General features: G+C 50.0%; 2 protein-coding genes across 7 annotated transcripts in view; one reads left to right on the top strand and one right to left on the bottom strand.

Moving 5' to 3' along the window:
* LOC149327683 (V-type proton ATPase 116 kDa subunit a 1-like) overlaps positions 1 to 21,606 on the bottom strand; it is a 633,463-nt gene that overhangs the window by 312,131 nt on the left and 299,726 nt on the right. The gene's annotated exons all lie outside the window — the stretch shown is intronic.
* On the top strand, positions 18,117 to 19,666 carry LOC149327684 (uncharacterized). Its single transcript, XM_089563479.1, has one exon. It carries the CDS (start codon positions 18,179 to 18,181, stop codon positions 19,664 to 19,666), a length of 1,488 nt encoding a protein of 495 aa, XP_089419605.1. The 5' UTR covers positions 18,117 to 18,178.

Below are 21,606 nucleotides of genomic sequence, written 5' to 3'. Positions count from 1 at the left end.
CACAATCTCGCCTGCGGTGTTTTCTTTGCGAGAAGACTGGGCACAAGGCGGCGGATTGTCGGACGAAGCCAAAGCAATCGTATTGCACCTGGTGCCGCGAGGTAGGACATGATGCCCAGTCATGCAAAGCTAAGAGGCCAGGAGACCGTGAGGAGTCCGCCTGTTGCATGACATCTCGATATTCACATCCCGATAGCACTGCAGTGGTAACGCGCGTAGAGGGCCAGTTGGGGGAGATGGTCTGTCCTTCCAACCCGGTGGAAATTGCTATGCCCGTGACGCACGGTGAGGTGTTCGGCCAGTCTAGTTCGGTATTACGGGATACGGGCAGCACCGGCATTGTTGTGCGTGAGTCTCTTGTACCGGCAGCGGCACTTACAGGGAAACAGGCTACATTATTCTTGGCCAATGGGACCCGTGTAGAAGTTCCGGAAGCGGAGGTGGTGATTTCCTCACCATACTTTTCGGGTAAGGCCATCGCGCGGTGTTTATCTACACCCCTGTACGACATCATAATAGGCAATGTCCCTGGCGCTAAACCTCCATTCTCGGTTGACCCGCCAGTTCTCACTGATCAGGCAGTTTCCCTTGCCATGACGGGTGCGGTCGATGTTCCTTCCCTTATGGTGACAGCAAAGGTTTCAGAGAGTAGTAAAAGCCCCACTCTGAACACACTCCACTTGTCACGGCCAGAGTTTCGCCTCAAACAGGAAGAAGACCCGACCTTAGAGGTGTGTCGCAGGAAGTTGGGGCAAATATTTCATGGCAAGGGACAGACCGCCCACTCCTTTGATACAGATGACGGTGTTCTTTTCCGGTCGTACCAAGTGTGTCCCGGCCAAGTCGTTGAGCAAGCGGTGGTACCGAAGGGCTTACGCACGCAAGTTCTTAAGTTGGCACATAAGAGTGCATTATCCGGCCATCATGGAATACGGCAAACAATAGCTAGGGTGCTCACTGAGTTTTACTGGCCCGGTGTACAGGCTGACATTAAGAGTTATGTCAGATCGTGTGACATGTGTCAGCAGACTGTGTCGAAGGCAAGGGAGAACAGAGTGAATAACATCATAGGACGGGAACATGTAAAATCATGGTGGAAACTGAGGTCGGTGTGGAGAAAACGGTTTCACAAAGGAAAACGGAAGTATTAGCCGGAAAAGTTCTCGCGACGGTGATGTGGTTTGATGGGAACAATGGAATACGGAAGAATGTAGCCCACACGTATTGTTGGAACTGTTTTTGTTTGTTCATGTTTGTTTTTGAGTGTCGGCTATCTACTTTTTATGTTTTCCGTGTTTCTTCGCCCTCTATGGACGCTTTACGTTGACTTTCCATGTGCTCTCTGTGCTGTGTGTGCGAAGGTCTGTGAACGCTTCGAACATTGACGACCGTCGTATTGTGTGTGGTGTGTAGTGTGCGCGCTGTGGTGCGGTGTTCTGTGTTGCGATCGTCGAACGCGTCTGGTGTCGCTCTCCTGAAGTTGAGTTCTTTCCCTTGGAAAAAACTTCCGAAGAGGGGGCCTTCTGTAAGGAGATAGCGCCACCCAGCGGCGTTCGTGAGGAGAAGAAGACAAAGCACGAGGAGCGCGTGCGGAGGGGAACGCGGGGCAGGTCGAAGAGGATTACGTGGCAGAGAAGAGAAGAGCGCGGTGGGCGACGGACGTGGACGAGTTCTGCTGGCTCCCCGAGTTCCGGGCTTGGGCCTTAGCCGCAGACGTCCGGGCCACCAGACCTGGACATCCATCGTCGAGAGCCTCAACCACCAGGCCCAGGCGCCACTCTTCTCCGTCCATCCGTCAGCTGCTCCACACAGGCCGCCTCTGGCGCCTACGTGACCTTTTTCCGGGATACCAGACCTGGGAACCGTGCCGGGAGCCCACGAACGCTGACGCTGCGGTAGCGTTTCATCGACGTTGGAACGCCAAGAGACTCCTTGACTGCCCGACACCCAGCCAGTCCTCCCCGCTCGTTGCTCGAATAAGACAAGTAGTGTGAACTTTCCTCTTTGACTCTTTTTCCTGCATTTATCATAAGCACTTTGTTCTGTTCCCCCGTGTGTTTTTCCCGTGTATTGTTGCATTGTTCTCTTGTTCCTTTCCTTTCTTCTCGCTCATATTGTAATTGGTTTCCTTTCCGTTAAAAGCCGCCTCGTTTATTGTTTGTACTTTGGTGTTTGTTGAAAATAAGACCTGCAATCATCTCCCACGATCCTCACAACCGTCTTTCTTTCTCACTAGAACAACAGGTGCCGCCCGGGGGCTCTTTGAAGGCTGAATAACGTCGTCGCTCAGCATTTCTTCCACTTGGTCCCTGATGACTTGTTGTTCTCGCGGCGACACTCGGTAGGGGCTCTGGCGGAGAGGTCGAGCGTGCTGGTCGGTTGTAATGCGGTGCTTGGCAATCGGCGTTTGTCGGACCTTCGGCGATGACGAAAAGCACTCGCTGTAGCTTCGAAGGAGATTGCGGATCTGGTCTTGTCTGTTCCAGCGCAGGGCTGGGTTTGTGTCGAAAGTAGGCGAATTCTCTTGGTCAGGCGAATCTTCTACGGTTGGGTCGGAGAGCGCGAAGAAGTCTCGTACGGCGGATATTTCGTCGAGACATGCAATCGTCGTTCCTCTGTTAACGTGCCGGTATTCTTCGCTGAAGTTAGTCAGCAGTACTTCGGCTTGTCCTTTGCGGAAATGTGCGATGCCTCTTGCCATGCCGATTCCTCGGTCGAGAAGCAACTGCATGTTCCCCTGGGCAATGGCTTCAATGTTATTTGCTTCCGTAGCACCTACGGTGATGATGACGCTTGAGCGGGGTTTGACACTCACGTGACCTCCAGGACACTACGCGCAACGTGATGTTCCGGAGTTCTCATCGACGGAATGGCCTCGTCCGTGGACAGTGTGATCATCTTGCATCTCAGGTCGATGATCGCTTGATGCTCATTAAGGAAATCCATGCCCAAGATCACTTCGCGGGAACATTGCCGTAGCACTACGAAGGTCGCGGAATAGGTATGTCCCTTGAGAGTCACTCGCGCTGTGCATCGTCCTGATGGCGTAATGAGGTGGCCCCCTGCGGTGCGAATTTGTGGGCCGTCCCACGCGGTCGTTACTTTTCTCAGCTGCGCAGCGAATGCTCCGCTCATCACCGAATAATCGGCTCCTGTGTCGACTAGAGCGGTGACTTTCCGGCCGTCGATAACCACTTCTAAATCGGATGTCCTGGCTCTGGAGTTGCACGTCGTCCTCGGTGTCGGGTCACGGCTTCGTCGGGTATCTAAATCGTGGGTGTGGTAGAAGCTTTTCTTGATGGCGACGTCGTTTTGAAGGTGGTTTGCGTCGTGGTCGAGGTTGTCATTGTATGCGGCGTCGGCGCAGTGGGTGCCACGTCTTCATGCGGCGTGGTCGCTGGAGGATCTTCGTCGTTTCCTCGGCAAGAAAACTCCACAGGTTGCTTTGTTTGGTTTCCCCTACGGGGCTAGGGGACCTTCCTCGGACAGCCGCGGCCCGGTAATGCAAAACGTGCGGTGGACGGCGATGGGGAGCGGGAAAGACGGCTTGACGACACGTACTATCGTGCGCAAAAGTGGAGAGACCACGGCTTCGACGGCAGGAGCGGCTGCGGGGCCGCACCGCGGCGCTGTTATCTCGCGCTGCGCGCTCGCTGCGAGATTGCCTCGCGTGACGCAATACTTTCCCTCGCTCTCGGGCTGATGCTTATCATGACTGACAAACTTCTAAACTTCTAGTGCGACGTTCGGCTCTTCTGCTGCTGACGATCGCGTCGAAGGGGAGCGCGCATCGCAAGGAATTCAGGAATAGCGCAGTGGCGCTTTAGTGAAGCAAGCGGCCGGTGACGTTGCGTCCACTCACTTCACTCCGCAGCGGCAAAGGCCATTCTAATTGTAGTTGCAGCGACGTTTCGTATTTGCTCCCCACAGAAAGAAGAGTGGTTTATTTTAATGCAATAGCGTTAATAACCGCACGTCGAAAATAATGGTCATCGGCGTGGTTCGTGTCGAGCGTTTCAAGCCTCGCAGCCTTCAAAAATTTACCAACCCTGGTACCTTTGCAACCCCACGTCCCCTGCTCGAAGCGTCGAAGCCTCGTAAAATCACCAGCATGTCTCTGGGAGATGGCATGGAAATCCCCATTTCTGTTACCAAAAGGTTATGATGACCCCATTCAGCTCGAAAGCTTCACCTTAAATTTCGACGGTGACAGGATATCCCATGTGGTCTAGGTCACCCAAAAAGAAATGTACACCACACACGAAATGAGTCAGAAAGAAGCAATAACTTCGCTGTCATTTCCTTGCATAGGGGTTAACGTATCAATGTAGCATGATACAGAAAAGCAGCGCTCTCGCGTATGTGTAATATGAATGCAAGTGATCCGTCTGATAATTTTTTCCTTAATTTGAGAAGTCATCTGCACGATAGTTTCCCCTATTAAAGGAGCTGGTAGCTCATTCCTATCGAAGATTCGGAACAAGATTTCTTGCTCCGTAAACAGGAGAGCGCAGTTCAAAGGATGAACTGGATTAAGATGCTGAGTTTTGATTGGCAACCGCGACGCCGTGATGTATTTTGTGCTGTATTGTTCAGCCACCGAGCTCCTCCAGAGCGCAGGTACGAAAAAATGGAGACCACGCGAAGTATGATCAACTGCTTGTTAGTGCCATATGACGACGCTTTGGTGAACAGGCCAGCAAGTTTAGGACAGACGCATTGCACATTCAGGCACACGCCGGCCTATGGCGCTGACAACACGCGCTGAACACAGCGGGTGGGATCTCTCCACTTTTCCTACTTCCGATCTGCAGGAGCTCACCCACCGAATGACACAGCGCAAAATGCAACACTGCCTCACGGTAGCCATTCATGACTGAAGACCCTAATAGAAATCATCTTTTGAAATGCGCTTTCTGGTTCACGGAGAAAAAGTTTGTTCCACATCCCCAATTTGACTACGCTAGCACCTCGATTAGAAGGGGAAAATATCGTGCAGTCGTGTTCGCAAATCAACATAAAAACACACAACTCTTCTTTCTGTGGGGAGCAAATACGAAACGTCTCTGCAGCTACAATTAGAATGGCCTTTGCCGCTGCAGAGTGAAGTGAGTGGACGCAACGTCACCGCCCGCTTGCTTCACTAAAGCGCCAGCAGAAGAGCCGAACGACGCACTAGAAGTTTGTCAGTCATGATAAGCACCAGCCCTAGAGCGAGGGAAAAGTTTTGCGTCACGCGAGGCAATCTCGCAGCGAGCGCGCAGCGCGAGATAACAGCGCCGTGGTGCGGCCCCGCAGCTGCTCCTGCCGTCGAAGCCGTGGTCTCTCCACTTTTGCGCACGATAGTACTCCCCTCAGCGCAGGTAGTCGCCGATTCCCCGTGGTCGCTGGCCGGGGAGCGGTCGTGGGGCGTCGATGGCGAAACCTCGCAGGCCGATAAACTTGTACGGGCAGTGGCGAAGTATGTGCCCGACGTGGCCACAGTGGAAACACAGTGGGTGGTTGTCGGGAGTCCTCCACTAGTAGCATTTCCTAAAGCTGTTGCGTCGTTCGTAATGTGGGCTTGTGGGAGCTAGGAGCCGTCGTTCTTGTAGAGCTGGTGCCCGTCGAAGAGGGCTTGGGGGTTCTCGTCGAGGCGGAGGACTGCATTGTGCTGTGGCGTAGGTCATGGCTGTAGCTTCCGTTGGTGTCGCTGTCGACGAGGAGCCAAGTACATGATGTACTTCTTCACCTATAATGTCCGTGAGCGACGCCACCTGAGTCTCCTGCGCGGCTGTGCTGGGGATGGCAGCAGTCGGCGAAGTTTTTTGCGAACAATTTCGCGTATTAGATCTCGCAGGTTATCCCACTGAAAAGCCTGACGAGCAGAATATTATCGTTCGCTTCCTTCGGCGAGATAAGCGAAATGTTTTTGTCTCCAAAGCACGAAAAGAGAAGCTGTCCAGCGAGACAATCGGGCAAACGGGGACGAATACTATCTACCTGAACGAGCATTTAACGCCGGCCAACAAACAGTTGCTCGGAGCCGCTATCACATGTAAGAAGGAAGTTAAATGGAAGTTTGTTTGGACTCAAGGAGGAAAATTTTTTCCAGGCAGAACGAAACAACTGACGTCTTGAGGATCATTGACCGCGATTACTTGAAGAAGATGACCTAAACTTTTTGCTCTTACAGTTTTGCCATGGATCCTTCGGGAGCATGTGCTTATTACGACTACGATAAATTTAAGTCCCGGTTTAGAACCAACTCTAATCTATTTTCGGCTATGCATCTGAACGTTCGTAGTATGAGTGGCAAAAGTGATCATATTGATGCATTGCTTTTATCGTTGAAGGTAAAGTTCGATGCCATTTTGTTCACAGAAACATGGCTGTCCACTCAGGACGAATATGCTCATATTAATGGTTATAAATGTAATGGCATAACGAGACAACATGGACGTGGTGGTGGTCTGGCAATCTTTGTGAAAGATTGTTATACACTATTACACGACTTTTCGGTCGTACCCCTTATGTTGAATCTTTGTCTGTGGTTTTATCAAATGTTATAGTTGTCATGTATCGGCCGCCGGTCGGCGACAAGTCACATTATTTCCAATTTTTAGAAAGTTTGTTCGAACACCTCATTTCCACGAAATTCCGTTTGTGGTCATGGGCGATGTGGACATCAACTTACTCCGCTCTGCGACGACTGTAGCACGTGTGAATTCAACAGCATTGTTTTTTCCTATGCATATTGTAACCACATAACACTGCCTACTAGACTGACTACTAAGACAGCCACATTACTGGACTTTTGTATTACTATCCAGATGCCTTCAGAACCTTTGTCTGGCGTACCCAGTAGCGATCATTTACCCGTATTCTGTTTCCTCCCTGTTAAACGAAACACACATTCTACTAATAGAGTAGGTTACAGATGTAGAGAAAGTCATGACGTCACTAGCTAAATTTAAAGCACTAATATACAATCAGTACTGGGACGACATATACGAAATTGAGGATGTAAATAAGCTTTATGCTGTATTTATCAAGAGCTTTCTAAAATGCTATAATGAAGCCTTCCCCCTTTGTGAAAAAAAAGTCCCAAGAAATTTAGGAAACCCTGGATGGCCAAATCCCTCTAAGAACGCATCCGCAAGAAAAATAAAATTTATCACGAATTTGTCCAAACACGTCATATTTTAATAAATTAAAGGCTTTCAGAAAGAAATCAAACAGCGACCTCAAATACACCAAAACCAATTACTATGTCCACCGTTTCTCCAAAATACGCGATAATTACAGAATGTCTGGAAAGAACTCGGCTACTTTCTCGTGAACAACGTGCCGTGTAGTTTTGACAAAATAATCACGCCCGAAGGAAAACTTACTGGTTTCGACTTATAGAACAGCTATGAATGAGTTTTTTGTGAATGTAGCCGATTCTGTTGTTGATGAACCTGCCTAATATACCACATATCAAAACCTCATAACGCCCACATCGAATTCGTTAACGCTTACCCCAACGACGCCTCATGAGGTGACCATTTTAATGCATGAAATCAAAAACAACGTATCAGCTGGATACGATGACATACAACCTATCCCCTTAAACTATGTGTCCGCGTCCGTATCAGAAGTTCTAGCCCATGTCAGAAATCTCATGTTCACAACCGGACGACCTAAAGGTTGCTAGAGTCTGTCCAATTTACAAAGGTGGCGACAGAAACGAAATTACTAATTACAGACCCATCTCTGTTCTGCCTATTTTATCTAAAAATATTTGACGGCGCCATCAACCGCAGGCTACAAAATTTATTCGCCAAATATAACATTTTAAATGATTCGCAGTACGGGTTTTGAAGAACAGGTCTACAGAAAAAGCGCTGCTAAGAATTAAAGAAACAATTATTGATAACACTGAAGCGAGAAAATGCACGCTTGGTTTGTTTTTGGACGTCCGAAAATCTTTTGACTGCGTAAATCACACTATTCTCCTCCGTAAATTAAACTGTTACGGTGTGCGTGGAATTTTTTCAGCCCTATTTTCTAGTTATTTAGATAACCGTTTTCAGTATGTCCACATTAACTCCAAAAATTCAAAGAAGCTCCCCATTGTGCCACAGGGCTCAATCTTAGGGCCGCTCCCATTTATAACTTACATTAATGATATATGGTAGAGAGAGGGTGTGGTAGATGGTCCTTGGCGATCACAAAATGAACAAGGGAGGGGAAAACCTCAGGTTGCTTGAGCCAACGTTTCGACAAGGGGACTTGTCTTCGTCTGGGCAAAGCGTTCATCATTGGCAGGGATTAAATAGGGCCTTCGCTCCGAGGAGGAAGGCCCCGGGGGTGGGGAAGGAAAAAGGTGTGAGAAGGGATGCATGTCAGGAAGGGGAGGGAGGTGAATCTTGATTCGTTAAGCTGCTATAGCGGAAAAACTTGTATCCAGGGGGTGTGTAATGAACAAAGGCTTTGAAGAGGCTGCGACGCGGGGGGGGGGGGGGGGAGGCCCTGGGTGCACCTGTAAAACTCAGATAAGAGGATTAGTCAGCGTGGCACAGGGAAATGAGAACAAGGGAAACAAAATAGGCTGGTACTGGAAGGAGAAAGAAAGGGGGGGGGGCATTTCCAAGGAAGGACAAGGCAGGGGGGGGGGGGAATGGCTCGAGTTCAGAGAAAGCCAAAAGGTGGGGGCCGAGGGGGTAACAGGAATGTCATGGTTTCCGAGAACTGATAGTAGGGGATTAGGAGAAAAGAAAAAAAAAGTGAACAAAGGGAGAGGGTGAGAAGGCCGGAAATGTGGTGGAATATATGACGTGGGAAGGGTGCAAAGAACGATAATATACGTATGCGAGGTTCTAGGAAATGGTCTGGCCACGTGCAAGACATTTGTTAATTTAACATTATGCTAACCCTGGAATGTACCTGAGAGATTCCAGGTTTCCTCTGGACATGTTAATCTCTGTTGGTTGCAGTGTTTTAAATTTGTGGATTAGGAATGCTTCTCTGTATTTTCTGTCCCTAGTCGATTTGAAGCCTGACTGAAGAATGAACAATTTGAGTTCGTCGAATTTGTGATGGCGTTGATTGAAATAGGTCGACACTGCCTTCTGTTCATTCCGTGTTGTGTCAGCCCGGTGCCCATTTAATCTGGCACTCATTGTTTGCCCGGTTTCTCCGATATAGTGTTTCTGGCAGAAGGAGCACTGGAGCATGTAGATAATATTGAACGATGTGCAGTCAAAACTGGTCTTTATATCGAAACTGAAATCGCTTGCCGTGCTTTTAACCGTAGTATCCCTTTGTAAATGTTTGCATGTCTTGCATCTAGGTCGAGAGCATGAAGTTACTGTCGGTGGTGGTTTCTTACCGAGCCTAGCATGCACCAGGATGTCCTTCAGGTTTGTGTTGCGTCTGTATGTTACCCTTGGTGCGTCGGGAAATATTTTCTTGAGACGGTCGTTACCAGTTAGAATGGGGTGGTATTTCCACAGGATATTGTTTATGTTTGGAAGCCCGTTTGAGTATTTGGTTATAAGTGCAGGAGGTCGTTGACTGTTAGCTTTTGTTCGTTTTTTAAGAACTACATCTCGTTTCAATGTGGTTGCTCGTTGGAACGCATTATTAAGGGTTGTCTGTGGATGATTTCTGGTGATTAGTGTGCTTTTTAGCGAGTAGAGGTGTTTCAGGTAGTCGTCGTCGTCGCTACATATTCTTCTTAGTCTCGTTGCCTGTCCTACGAATATACCTTGTTTGCAGTGTCTTGGATGATGGCTAGTGAAGTCTAAGTATTGCTGTCGGTCAGTAGGCTACCTGTAAAGTGTGGTTTTGAGCTTGCTATTTTCTAAATGGACAGTGGTGTCAAGGAAATTGACTTGCGTTTTCGAGGAGTTGAAGTTGAATTTAATGCTGGAGTGGCATGAATTGAAATGTGTGACGAATGCCTTCAGGGTGTCAGCCCCATGTTTCCATATCATGAAAATGTCGTCTATGTAACGCAGCTATATAAGTGGTTTTTTTAGAAATGAATTTGGAAGTTTAGATTCTAGTAGCCCCATAAAAATGTTCGCGTAGGTGGGTGCGAAGGGAGTGCCCATGCTTGTTCCAAATACTTGAAGGTAGTAAGAAGAATTGAATTCAAAGTAGTTGAGTGTTAGTACCAATTCAAGTAGCGTGAGGTACACTTCAGTTTCGTGCGGGTGAGGACTTTGACATAGAATTTTGGAGAGCGCGTCGATACCTTCATTTATGTTAATATTTGTGTACAAAGCGGCGAAGTCAAGTGTGACAAGTATTCTATCTGCTGGGATAATGGAAGCGCCATTCAGAGACTCTATTATGCGGAGAAAGTGCGGTGAATCCTCGACACAGGAAGGGAGGTGGGTGGGAATATCTGCAAGATAGTTGTTCTGGAAAATTGATAAGTTCTATGTGGGCGTGTTATTGTTTGAAACGATAGGTCTGCCGGGGATATCTGCGGTAAACAAGTCTTCTGCAGAAACCTTATGGATTTTGGGAAGTAAGTAAGAGCGTCCTGCCTGTTTGTTTAGCGGATTTAAGAAGTGGTAGTCGGACTGCGTGATTAGTTCCCTTGATAGTAAGTTTGCCAGTTTGTTCAGAATCAATTTGCAGAACACTGAAGTGGGATCTGAATCTAGTTTCCTATAATGACAAGGGACAGAAAATACAGAGAAGCATTCCTAATCCACAAATTTAAAACACTGCAACCAACAGGGATTAACATGTCCAGAGGAAACCTGGACTCTCTCAGGTACATTCCAGGGTTAGCATAATTTTAAATTAACTAATGTCTTGCACGTGGCCAGACCATTTCCTAGAACCTCGCATACGTACATAATCGCTCTTTGCACCCTTCCCACGTCATATCTTCCACCACATTTCCGGCCTTCTCACCCTCTCCCTTTGTTCACTTTTTTTTTCTTTTCTACTAATCCCCTACTATCAGTTCTCGGAAACCATAGACATTACTGTTACCCCCTCCGCCCCCACCTTTTGGCTTTCTCTGAACTCGAACCATTCCCCCCCCCCCCCCTTGTCCTTCCTTGGAAATGGCCCCCCTTTCTTTCTCCTTCCAGTACCAGCCTATGGTTTAATTTGGGCTAGATAGTGCAGTATTTGAGACAGAAAAGGAAAATAGCGCTGCAAAAAGACGTACACAAGAAAGACTGACACAGGACTTGCGCTAACTTCATCTGATTTTATTTACTGCAAAGCCACCAAATATATAGAAAATTCAAGGCATGTGCAATAGAAACACCGGTACAACAGCATCAACAAAACCGTTCAAGATATGCTATCTCAGTCTTGAAAAGGCGGACCGAGGTATCACTCACGCAATCTAATCCCCTCTTCCTAATGTGGAATGCTTCCAAAATCTCCCGCGCCTTCGTATCCCCACTCCTGCCCAGAATCTTTATCTCCCGAAGCCAGGGCTCAGACTTCTTGCATTGCTGGCATCTTTTTTGCCCCGGCCCATGTTCTGCCGCACGATTACACACGAAGCATTCAGAGCAGTGCTGCGAAAGATGTGCACCTCCTAGATTTGTTAGTGATCGTGCGTGCTCAGCCGCGCGGTCATTAACGCACCGCCCCGTTTGGCCCACATAGGCTTTTCCGCAGGTCAGTGGTATTTCATACACCACACCTGTGCAGCACTTCACGTACTGCTTGCCATGCTTTTTGTTGCAGGAGCTCTTTTTATCGCTCCCAATGCGCGCGCATAGCTGGCCATGCTTTCGTGGGGCAGAAAACACGACCAGCACGCCATGTCGCTTTGCCACCTTCTTCACATTGTGCTCGACCCTGTGCATATAAGGCACCACTTCAGGTCTCACGGACTGTTTGTTCGGCTCAGACGGCTTCTGACACATCGTACAATTGATTTTTCTTCGGAGGGCTTCAGCAACTGCTGTGATAACCATGCATGGGAACCCCGCCGAAACCAACCGATCAACTTGCCTATCGGTTGGTCTCGCACGCACGATCGCTAACAAATCTAGGAGGTGCACATCTTTCGCAGCACTGCGCTGAGTGCTTCGTGTGTAATCGTGCGGCAGAACATGGGCCGGGTAAAAAAGATGCCAGCAATGCAAGAAGTGTGAGCCACTGCTTCGGGAGATAAAGATTCTGGGCAGGAGTGGAGATACGAAGGCGCGGGAGCTTTTGGAAGCATTCCAAATTAGGAAGAGGGGATTAGATTGCGTGAGTGATACCTCGGTCCGCCTTTTCAAGACTGAGATAGCATATCTTCAACGGTTTTGTTGATGCTGTTGTACCGGTGTTTCTATTGCGCATGCCTTGAATTTTCTATATATTTGCTGGCTTTGCAGTAAATAAAATCAGATGAAGTTAGCGCAAGTCCTGTGTCAGTCTTTCTTGTGTAGGTCTTTTTGCAGCGCTATTTTCCTTTTCTGTCTCAAGTACCAGCCTGTTTTGTTTCCCTTGTTCTCCTTTCCCTGTGCCACGCTGACTAATCCTCTTATCTGAGTTTTACAGGTGCACCCAGGGCCTCCCTCCGTCGCAGCCCCTTCAAAGCCTTTGTTCATTACACACCCCCGGGATATAAGTTTTTCCACTATTGCAGCTTAACGAATCAAGATTCACCTCCCTCCCCTTCCTCACACGCATCCCCTCTCACACCTCTTTCCTTCTCCACCCCCGGGGCCTTCCTCCTCGGAGCGAAGGCCCTATTTAATCCCTGCCAATGATGAACGCTTTGCCCAGACGAATACAAGTCCCTTTGTCGAAACGTCGGCTCAAGCAACCTGAGGTTTTCCCCTTCCTTGTTCATTAAAGGGGTCGTGAAATGTTTTCCGAAAATTTTGAACTACGTGTGTATTTGGAATTCTGACACTTTATTCTATAGTATACCTTGGTTCGTTTCATCGTCTGGGTTGACTGAATAGCAAAAAAAACTAAATTTCGGTTTCCCAGCGCGCGTCCCCCTCAACTCACAGCAAACGTCATCTTAAGAAGCCAATCAGCGGCTTTTGTCGTCAACACAACATGGCGGCTTAGCGAGGCCTGTTGAGCCATAGATGACCGAGGTCACAGCATGTATACTGACTCGAATGTGGCACCGTCGTCTGCTCAGAATGGAGTCTGCTAGCTGTCAAGCTGACGCATGTGCGAAAACTTGGCCCGCGCGCCGCACCAGTCGCCGCTTGACGACTGCAAGCAGGGACACGGAGCGGCAAGCATCTTTGCGCCACTAGATTCATGCCCGGCCCACATCCGGTGTAACACTTTGCCACCGCACACCAGCGCCTGCGCGCTGCTTGGCTACTGAAGTTCCCACCAGAAAAGACAAAATAGCGATGTTATCAGAAAGACTGCCGGTTGTACTCGGGCGGCGACAAAGCACGCCTGCCCACGTAGCGCGCTTTCGGCAACGGCGCTGGACGCGGGCGCGCCGGGCGACGAACTGCACTGCTCTCTTGCTGCCCTGGTCGCCGCTAGGCCTGTTTCGCATCGAAGCCGCGGTGGACAGCGCTTCGGAAATAGCCTGGATTATAATAAAATGCCTGCTTTTGGCATCGCTTTACTGTCAACAGCATCGTCCCAGAACAAAAAATATGGTCATTATTGCGGTGCGCTCGGCAGCGGAGCTAGCGGACGCCAGGCGCGCAAGCCGGACCGCAACGGCCGGGCAGCGGCAGCTGAGCGGCGGTTGTGGCAAGAAATTTGCTCGTATTACAGTTGCTGCTTCTACCAGACACTCGGAATTGTTCAACGATCCTCAAAAATGATCTATTTTCCACACTTCTTGCTCCCACGGTTTATTATTTACGTGAAGAAAAATCTTTAGCTCATTTTTATGACGCCAGCGGACGGGATCCAGGCTTGCCGGCCGGCCTGCAGGATCGATGTATTTCACATTCGCACCAGAAAAGACAAAACAGCCATGCTATCAGAAAGGCTGCCTGTTATATTCGAGCAGTGGCAGCATGCCGAGCTTTCGGCAACGACGCCGCCTGCGGGCGCGCCGGGCGATGAACTGCGAAGCTCGCCGGCGGCCCTGGTCGTCGCTAAGCCTACCTTTTCGCATCGATACTATCGATACCGCAGCTGAGGGAGCTTCGGAACTGGTCAGCGCTGTAAAAGATACTACTCTCGTCACCCCTTTAACTGTGAACCTGTCCCGTAATAAAATAAAGATATGCTCGATTTCCGCGACGCCTTCAACAGCGGAGCTAGCAAATGCCAGCTATGTGAGCGGCGACCAGGCAGCAAATAAAGCGGTCATGGGATGAAATTTGCTTGTATCGCCGAATTAAATACTGCCAGCAACTCGGCATCAGCCAACGATCCTCAAAAATGATTCATTTTTGGCATTCATCTATCCAAGGGCATGAACAAATAATACTAGCGTGTTTTTCTGACGCCGGCGGCCGGCATCCAGGCTGACAGGCCGGCCCTGAGAAACGCGCCCCCACGTCATTATAACGCTGGCGCTCTGCGCGCTCGCATTCTGCCCCTTGTCAGTGCGACGCGCCGCGTGCGGCCTGTCATTGACATCGGTTGGGCGCAGGCGGCTAGCTGCTGTCAGTCGTTGTTACGCCATTCGCAAAGGCACGTCGCGCGCCCGGCAAGTAGCAGTCATGCCGAGAGCCCGCGACACCTCTGCCTGCGGGAGCCCCGACCGTGAACCTCCGAACCCGGTCGTGGACTCGAGTCTTCATCTCTATCGCAAGGGGTGGGTTGACTCGCAGCCTCATCTGCAGATTGTGCCTAACCCTCTTCACGCTTCTGGAATATATTTTTCTGCAGCAAAGAACAGAAGCGCGGAGCCGATGCGCGCCGCGATAGCTTACTTGTTCTTATCGAGTTCATGTAAACAGAGAGTCGTCGAGATGGGCTGACCTTGCTCAGCTCGATTCTCTGACTCAAACCACCGCTGTCAAGGAACCCCACCTAGATAGGTTCACGTAAGCAAGGCTATATCGAGCCGCTGATACTGAAGCCAAGGAGGATGGAGAAGCAGAACCGAAACCGAAACTGGTCCCAGGTCAGTGATTGATGTATGACCACGCGCTGCCGCTTAACGGAGTCCAATTGCGCGCGTGCGAATAATTGGATAACCTTGTTTCACTTTCTGAATTTTTCACAAAGCTATTATTTTAGGGCAAACGAAAGTTGAAGATATCTCTATACGTTTCTGAAGATCTTAAAATGACGTAGCCGAGTAGTGCGTGCGCCGGCCGACGGCGGCGCATGGCCGTTTCATGAACGCAAAAAGGCAGCGATTTCGAACGGGCTTTATTAAATGCAGACTCAATATTGAGCCAAAATATTTCGGAACTAGCATGTCTAATGTTTATGGAAGCAGTAAAAATTAAAACCGCGCAGCTTCATTTTCTTTTCACAACCCCTTTAATGATATATGTAATATACCAGATTCAACAGACATGGTAATGTATGCTGATGACAAACATTTTTTTCAGTGATAGAGCTCTGTGCACACTGGAAGGCAAGGCAAATGCATGCCTAAATTAACTTCAATCTTGGTTGCAGGCAAACAGACTATCATTAAATCTTTCGAAGACTCACTACATAATTTTCAGGCCTATTAAAACCATAGAGCGGCATCCGCTTAATATTTATTATGCTGACACTGCGATTGACAGAGTTTCCAGTCACAAATTTTTTGGTGTTTGGTTTAGTGAGACACAGTCCTGGAATACACATATTTTGAAACTTTCTTCCAGTCTCAGCAGAACAGTTGGCTGCCTTTGCCGACTGGCTGGCATCATACCTACGTGGCTAACGATATCTATATATTATGCACTTTATTACTCTAAAATCTGTTACTTCATTCTCGTCTGGGGTACTACAACTTCCGGTAATTACGAAAAATTAATTATAATACAAAAAAGCACTGAGAGCAATTGAAGGATATCACGGCCGACCACGAAACCTCCCATCAATGCCACTATTCATCAAACACAGCATTCTGAAGGCAGATCAGATATACTTCTTCCGACTATTTCAATATATTCACAAAAACCGACTATACGCTTCCATTCCTGACAATTCTTCCACAACGTACCACTTCCGAAAGCAAGGGAAACTGGTTCCTAAAACCTTTCCTAAAATGTTTTATTTTTTGCCACTGCATTGCCAACTGTGTATGGGTGCTGAGGCCCTCGTCAGGCAAGTCAACCTTTTGCCTCAGCTCCTCTTTCCATGGAAAGAAATAAATTTAATTGAATTGAATCCCCGCTTGCAGGGGTATCTTCTGGGAGGCTTGCCGACAGCACTTCAAGTGGCAGGTTGTCGTGACGGGTACGGGCGTCAAGGGTCTTTTCGATGGTAGAAGCTTCAGCTACAATCTCGGCTCCGGTTGTTGGAGGACCCCGGATCAGGCCGGCGAAGAGTTGCTCCTTCACGCCACGCTTCAGGAAGTAGCGCTTCTTTGCTTCAGTCATGTCGGGGCCTGAAAAGGTGCTTCATATCTTCCACATACGCAGTCACGGGCGTTGAACTCTTGACTGCAGCAGGACCTTCGCTCTTTCATTACGTACGACGCTAGTGAACGTACCAGCTAATGAGTAAAGGCCGCGAGGCAAGACTCGCGGTTTTCAAATCGCATTCTGGCAAGGCCGTCCAATTCAAATTAAACGTTTCGAAGCTTAGCGCTGTCGTCCCAGTCTTCTACATCCTCCTGTGGTTCTCCACGGAAAGTCGGTGGCTCACGGGGCAGGCGAAGCACGACGGGCGGTGGCTGTGCACCAGGTTCCATCGTGAGGGGCACAACTGGATAGCAGGTCAGCACCTCTACCAGGTGTCACGTAGTGGTGCCTGCCGACAGGAGGGCAAGAAAACATCGAGAATGGCCTCTAAACGGAACTCTTTATTTGGTCTGACTTGCGCCCGCAAGGAACTGAATCATTCGGCGGCGGCGTAGCAACAAGCGTGCTCGGTGGTTGTCGAACAGAATGCCGGCTGCTCTCGGCCATGCTCTTTTTAAAGCTCATAGCGAACTTCATCATTATCATCATTTATTGCCCCTTAAAGGCCCCTGTCGGGGTATTACATAAGGGGGGAGCGTATACAAGGTTGATTTAAACAACAAAGGTCACAAAAATATAACAACGCAATATAGGAACATAAAGAGAAGCAAAGAACGCGATAGTTAGAACGGTGCAGGTAAAAAAATGTCTTTAGGCCACAAGCACAACACACGTCGGCGAGAGGTTAGGGCAGCAAAACTCAATACAAAGAAAAAGACATGTCAACCCAGGTTATCTAACAACATCGCCTTAAACCTTGTCGCATCGTGCACATTTGTTAGTGAGTCGGGCAGAAGGTTTCATTCTTCAATTGCGGTCGGAAAGAAGGACTTGTTGAAAGCATTGGTGGAGCCATGAAGTCGTTGGACGCTATTTGAATTAAAAAGGCGGCGCGATGTACGAAAGGGAGGAGATATGAGGGAACCACAGAGATAAGGGAAATTGAAGTATAACTTATGGAAGAAACTGAGGCGCGCAACTTTTCGTCTGAGAGCTAAGGAAGTGAGGTCAAGTGATGATTTAATGGAGCTTACGCTGGAATGAAAGACGTATGTTGACGATATGAAGCGTGCTGCGCGGTTCTGGACGGCTTCAAGCATGTTAATTAGGTAGGACTGATGAGGACTCCAGATGCATACTCTAGCCTACTTCGCACAAAAGTTTCATGTGCCAGTTTACGAGATAAAGCTTGGAAAGTTGCTAGAGCACACTGGAGCAACACAGAATCGGCTCCGCCTGGATGCGATGAATCGAGTTAAATCTGGGAGCGTCTTGCATCACACACAAAGCGGTAAAGCGGCGTGCCGGCAGCTTTGAAGAATGAACAAACACTACAAACATTCGCGGCAACAGATTGGAACGATATGAAATACACCCTAACAAAAAGCCAGGCATCCAGAGAATTCCTGGGCACATGTTAAACTTCCAGCCTGTCTCATGTTGTTTCTGATCCTACCCGTATGACTGAGCTTTCACCTAACATTCTTGACATTATTTTGACTATTCTTCCTCGTAGATTATAGGCCTTAGTTGTCCACCTTGCAGTTCACACTACTTTATAAACATTACCAAAATTCATAAATCTAAAAAATACTAAGCTTAATTATAGGAGAAAGAAGGCTACGTTAGCATGAATCGAGATCTTCTTTTATTGTATTGTGATGAAGAAGAAGTGCCCGCGCGGCAGCGGGACTGCTCTCGCGAGCGCGCGCTTCCTGTTGGTGCCGTTGGAACCAGTGCCTGTCGGTGAACGCCGTTCCGCGCTTTCTGCTTTGTGTCGAGCTGTGCTTTGTGCGTTGTACCCGAAAAGCCCATTACAAGTGGTGGAGGTGGACTCTGATCCCGTCCTGGAGCTGAGAAACGGCACCGTTACCACCCAAATGCCGAGAAACACATCCCCGCCGCCGTCATCGGTTCCGCCAGCACCTGTTATCTGCGCTGGCATGCCTCGGCAGCGAGACCCAGCTGTCTTCAGCGGCACAGGTGAGAGTGATGTCGAAGATTGGCTGGCGTCCTACGAGCGGGTCAGCACGCACAACCGCTGGGACGATACCATGAAGCTTAACAACGTTATTTTCTACCTTGCTGACGTCGCCAACCTGTGGTTCCGCAACCATGAAGCAGACATAACCACCTGGTCGGCTTTCAAAACGAGCTTTGCCGAGGTATTTGGCCGTCCTGGCGTGCGCAAGCTCCGCGCTGAGCAGCGCTTGCGTGAGCGGTCGCAGCAGCCAGGTGAGACGTTCACCAGCTACGTGGAAGACGTCGTAGACCTGTGCAAGCGCGTCAATTCTGAGATGACTGAAGCCGATAAGATCCAGCACATTATGAAAGGCATCGACGAGGACGCCTTTCAGATGCTTCTTGCCAGGCAGCCGGACACCGTTGCCTCCGTCATCAGCTTGTGCCAGAGCTACGAGGAGCTGCGCAAGCAACGCGTCCTCGCTCGTCGCCCTATGCGGCAGGCCGAGGTACTATCTGCGGATGCCATGGTCGCTGGAGAACCCCAGTTCATGCAAGAGGTGAAGCGGTTTATCCGTGAAGAAGTTGCACGTCAACTCGCGCTCGTGCATGCGCCCCCAGCTCCGTCACCAGCACTTCCACCGGCCTTTCAGCAGACCATCCAGGCACAGGTCGCAGACGCCCTGCAGATCGCGGATGCCGTGCCACCAGTCCCCCAGCAGGCAGTGGCTGCCCCGCTTACCTACGCCGCCGTCCTGTCCCGCCCGGCTCCTCATACCACGGGCAATTTCTCCGACGCCACAGCAGCTCCGCCGCCCTTGGCACCACGACCTGTCCGGCCATATCGGGTTCCCGCCCCACCATCGTTGCCGCACATGGCGTCGGCCCCCCTCCCCTACGGTCGCCCATGGCGCACTCGGGACAACAGGCCCATTTGTTTTGCCTGTGGCATTGCCGGACATGTCGCTCGCTACTGCCGCAATCACTCTTATTATCCGCCTACTGACGTCATGACGCACTCAGCATACGGACCTCACACGCAGCGGTACCGCATGCAGCCTAGTTTGCCACCATCTGCGTTCACCACTGACAACCAGTTTGCAACGCCGCACCGCTCCCATTCTCCGCGGCGCCGTTCCATCTCTCCGATGCGCCGCCGCGCCAGCCCCAGTGAAGCGGAAAACTAGTGAGCGCAGTTCACGAGGCAAGAGCTGCGCCTTCGGCGAACTTTACAAGGCCTCTGACGTCCCCCGCCAATGTCGTTGATGTAGTAGTAGACGGTGTTGCGACGTGTGCCTTGATAGACACCGGAGCAGCCGTATCAGTTATAGACGCGAAATTTTGCCGCCGCATCAAGAAAGTTCTGACGCCATTCCCTGGTATTTTACTGCGTACTGCTGACGCCCAGCAAATTCAGCCGCTCGCCGCTTGCACTGCACGAGTTGCTATCCAAGACGTCATCTACGCAATTGAGTTTGTGGTACTCTCCTCCTGCTCGCATGACGTCATTCTTGGGTGGGACTTTCTGTCGGACCACTCTGCTGTCGTCGACTGCGCCCGTGCTGAAGTCACACTCTGTCCTACCCGACGACTCCACTGCCGAAACCGCTGAGTATCCGGACAAACTTCTCCTTTCCCATGATGTCGAACTTCCTGCTTCCTCGTCCGTTGTAGTCTCCCTGTCCTGTATCTCTCCAGCCGACCCACCCGACACAGCTGTACTCTTTACTCCCTCGGAATTGTTCGTTCGCCGCAGGAACCTACCGCTTCCCTTCGCTGTCCTCACAATGACTTCTGGCACCGCAACCATGCTCATCAGCAATCATCTGCCCACTCCTTTGACTCTGCTTCGTGGTGAATGCATTGGTTACGTAGCATCGGCTGAACTTCTACAAGTCGTTGACGACGCCCAGGCCGCTCCTACACCGTCGCTCGATGCTCTCACTCCGGCTCCCCTGTCACTCTCGACCACTCTAACTGGGACCTCGTACTCCCATTTGTGACGTACGCCTACAATACCGCCGTCCAGTCTACTACAGGGTTTTCGCCATTCTTCCTCCTTTATGGACGCGAACCTACCTGCTTGATTGACACCATTCTCCCCTACCACCCTGACGCATCTGACTGCTCGCCTGCTTCTGAAATCGCCAAGTACGCCGAAGAATGCCGCCAACTAGCCCGATCCCTCACGTCTGACGACCAACATCGTCAGAAAGAACGGCGTGATTCTGGTCAACCCTTTGCCCACCTACCCGCCGGCTCCCTTGTTTGGCTCTGGGTCCCTTCTGGTCCTCCTGGCCTGTCGTCCAAGTTCCTCACCAAATATCACGGCCCCTACCGTGTTGTCTGTCAGAGTTCCCCCGTGAACTACGTTGTGGAACCTTTGACACCATCCTCTGACCACCGCCGCCGTGGCCGTGAAACCGTTCACATCAGCCGCCTCAAGCCCTACCATGAACCCGTGATGTGTACCACGCCGTGAGTAGCCAGGATGGCTCCTCCTTCGCCGGGGGCCATTGTGATGAAGAAGAAGTGCCCGCGCGGCAGCGGGACTGCTCTCGGCGAGCGCGCGCTTCCTGTTGGTGCCGTTGGAACCAGTGCCTGTCGGTAAACGCCGTTCCGCGCTTTCTGCTTTGTGTCGAGCTGTGCTTTGTGCGTTGTACCCGAAAAGCCCATTACAGTATGACAATTTTTTCCTCTACCTGTCCCCTACATTCTACTGAGTTGAACTGATCGCTCTTCATATCCGGATAGCTGCACTTGATACGACTTTACATCCCTACCATCAGCATAACAGAGCGAAGACGTTGTATATGGTTTAACGTCACATTAAAGCTTTAAATAACAAGAGCGTCTTTTACGTTTTGTCAAGTTATCTAACACCAAATTCGCATGACACAAATACTACACCATTGCCAAGCAATACTCCTATACAATGCAGCGATGGCGTAGAGGTAGAGCATCCGCCTCGCGTGCAAGAGGACCGGGTTTGGAATCTCGGTGCCACGCAATTCTCCACCGGATTAAAAAAAGCAAACTCCGCGTGTCGATGGAATTGCATAACCAGGCTTGGAGTGCGGCCTGATTTCGGGTGACCAGAACCGACAACGCACTTGCTCACCAGAAT

Source organism: Amblyomma mixtum, chromosome 10 (genome assembly GCF_055824585.1).
Source record: "Amblyomma mixtum isolate Tamu chromosome 10, ASM5582458v1, whole genome shotgun sequence".
Classification (NCBI taxonomy): Eukaryota; Metazoa; Arthropoda; class Arachnida; order Ixodida; family Ixodidae; genus Amblyomma; species Amblyomma mixtum.
The sequence above is the reverse complement of the archived record's forward strand: the minus strand, read 5'-3'. Positions and strand labels throughout refer to the sequence as shown.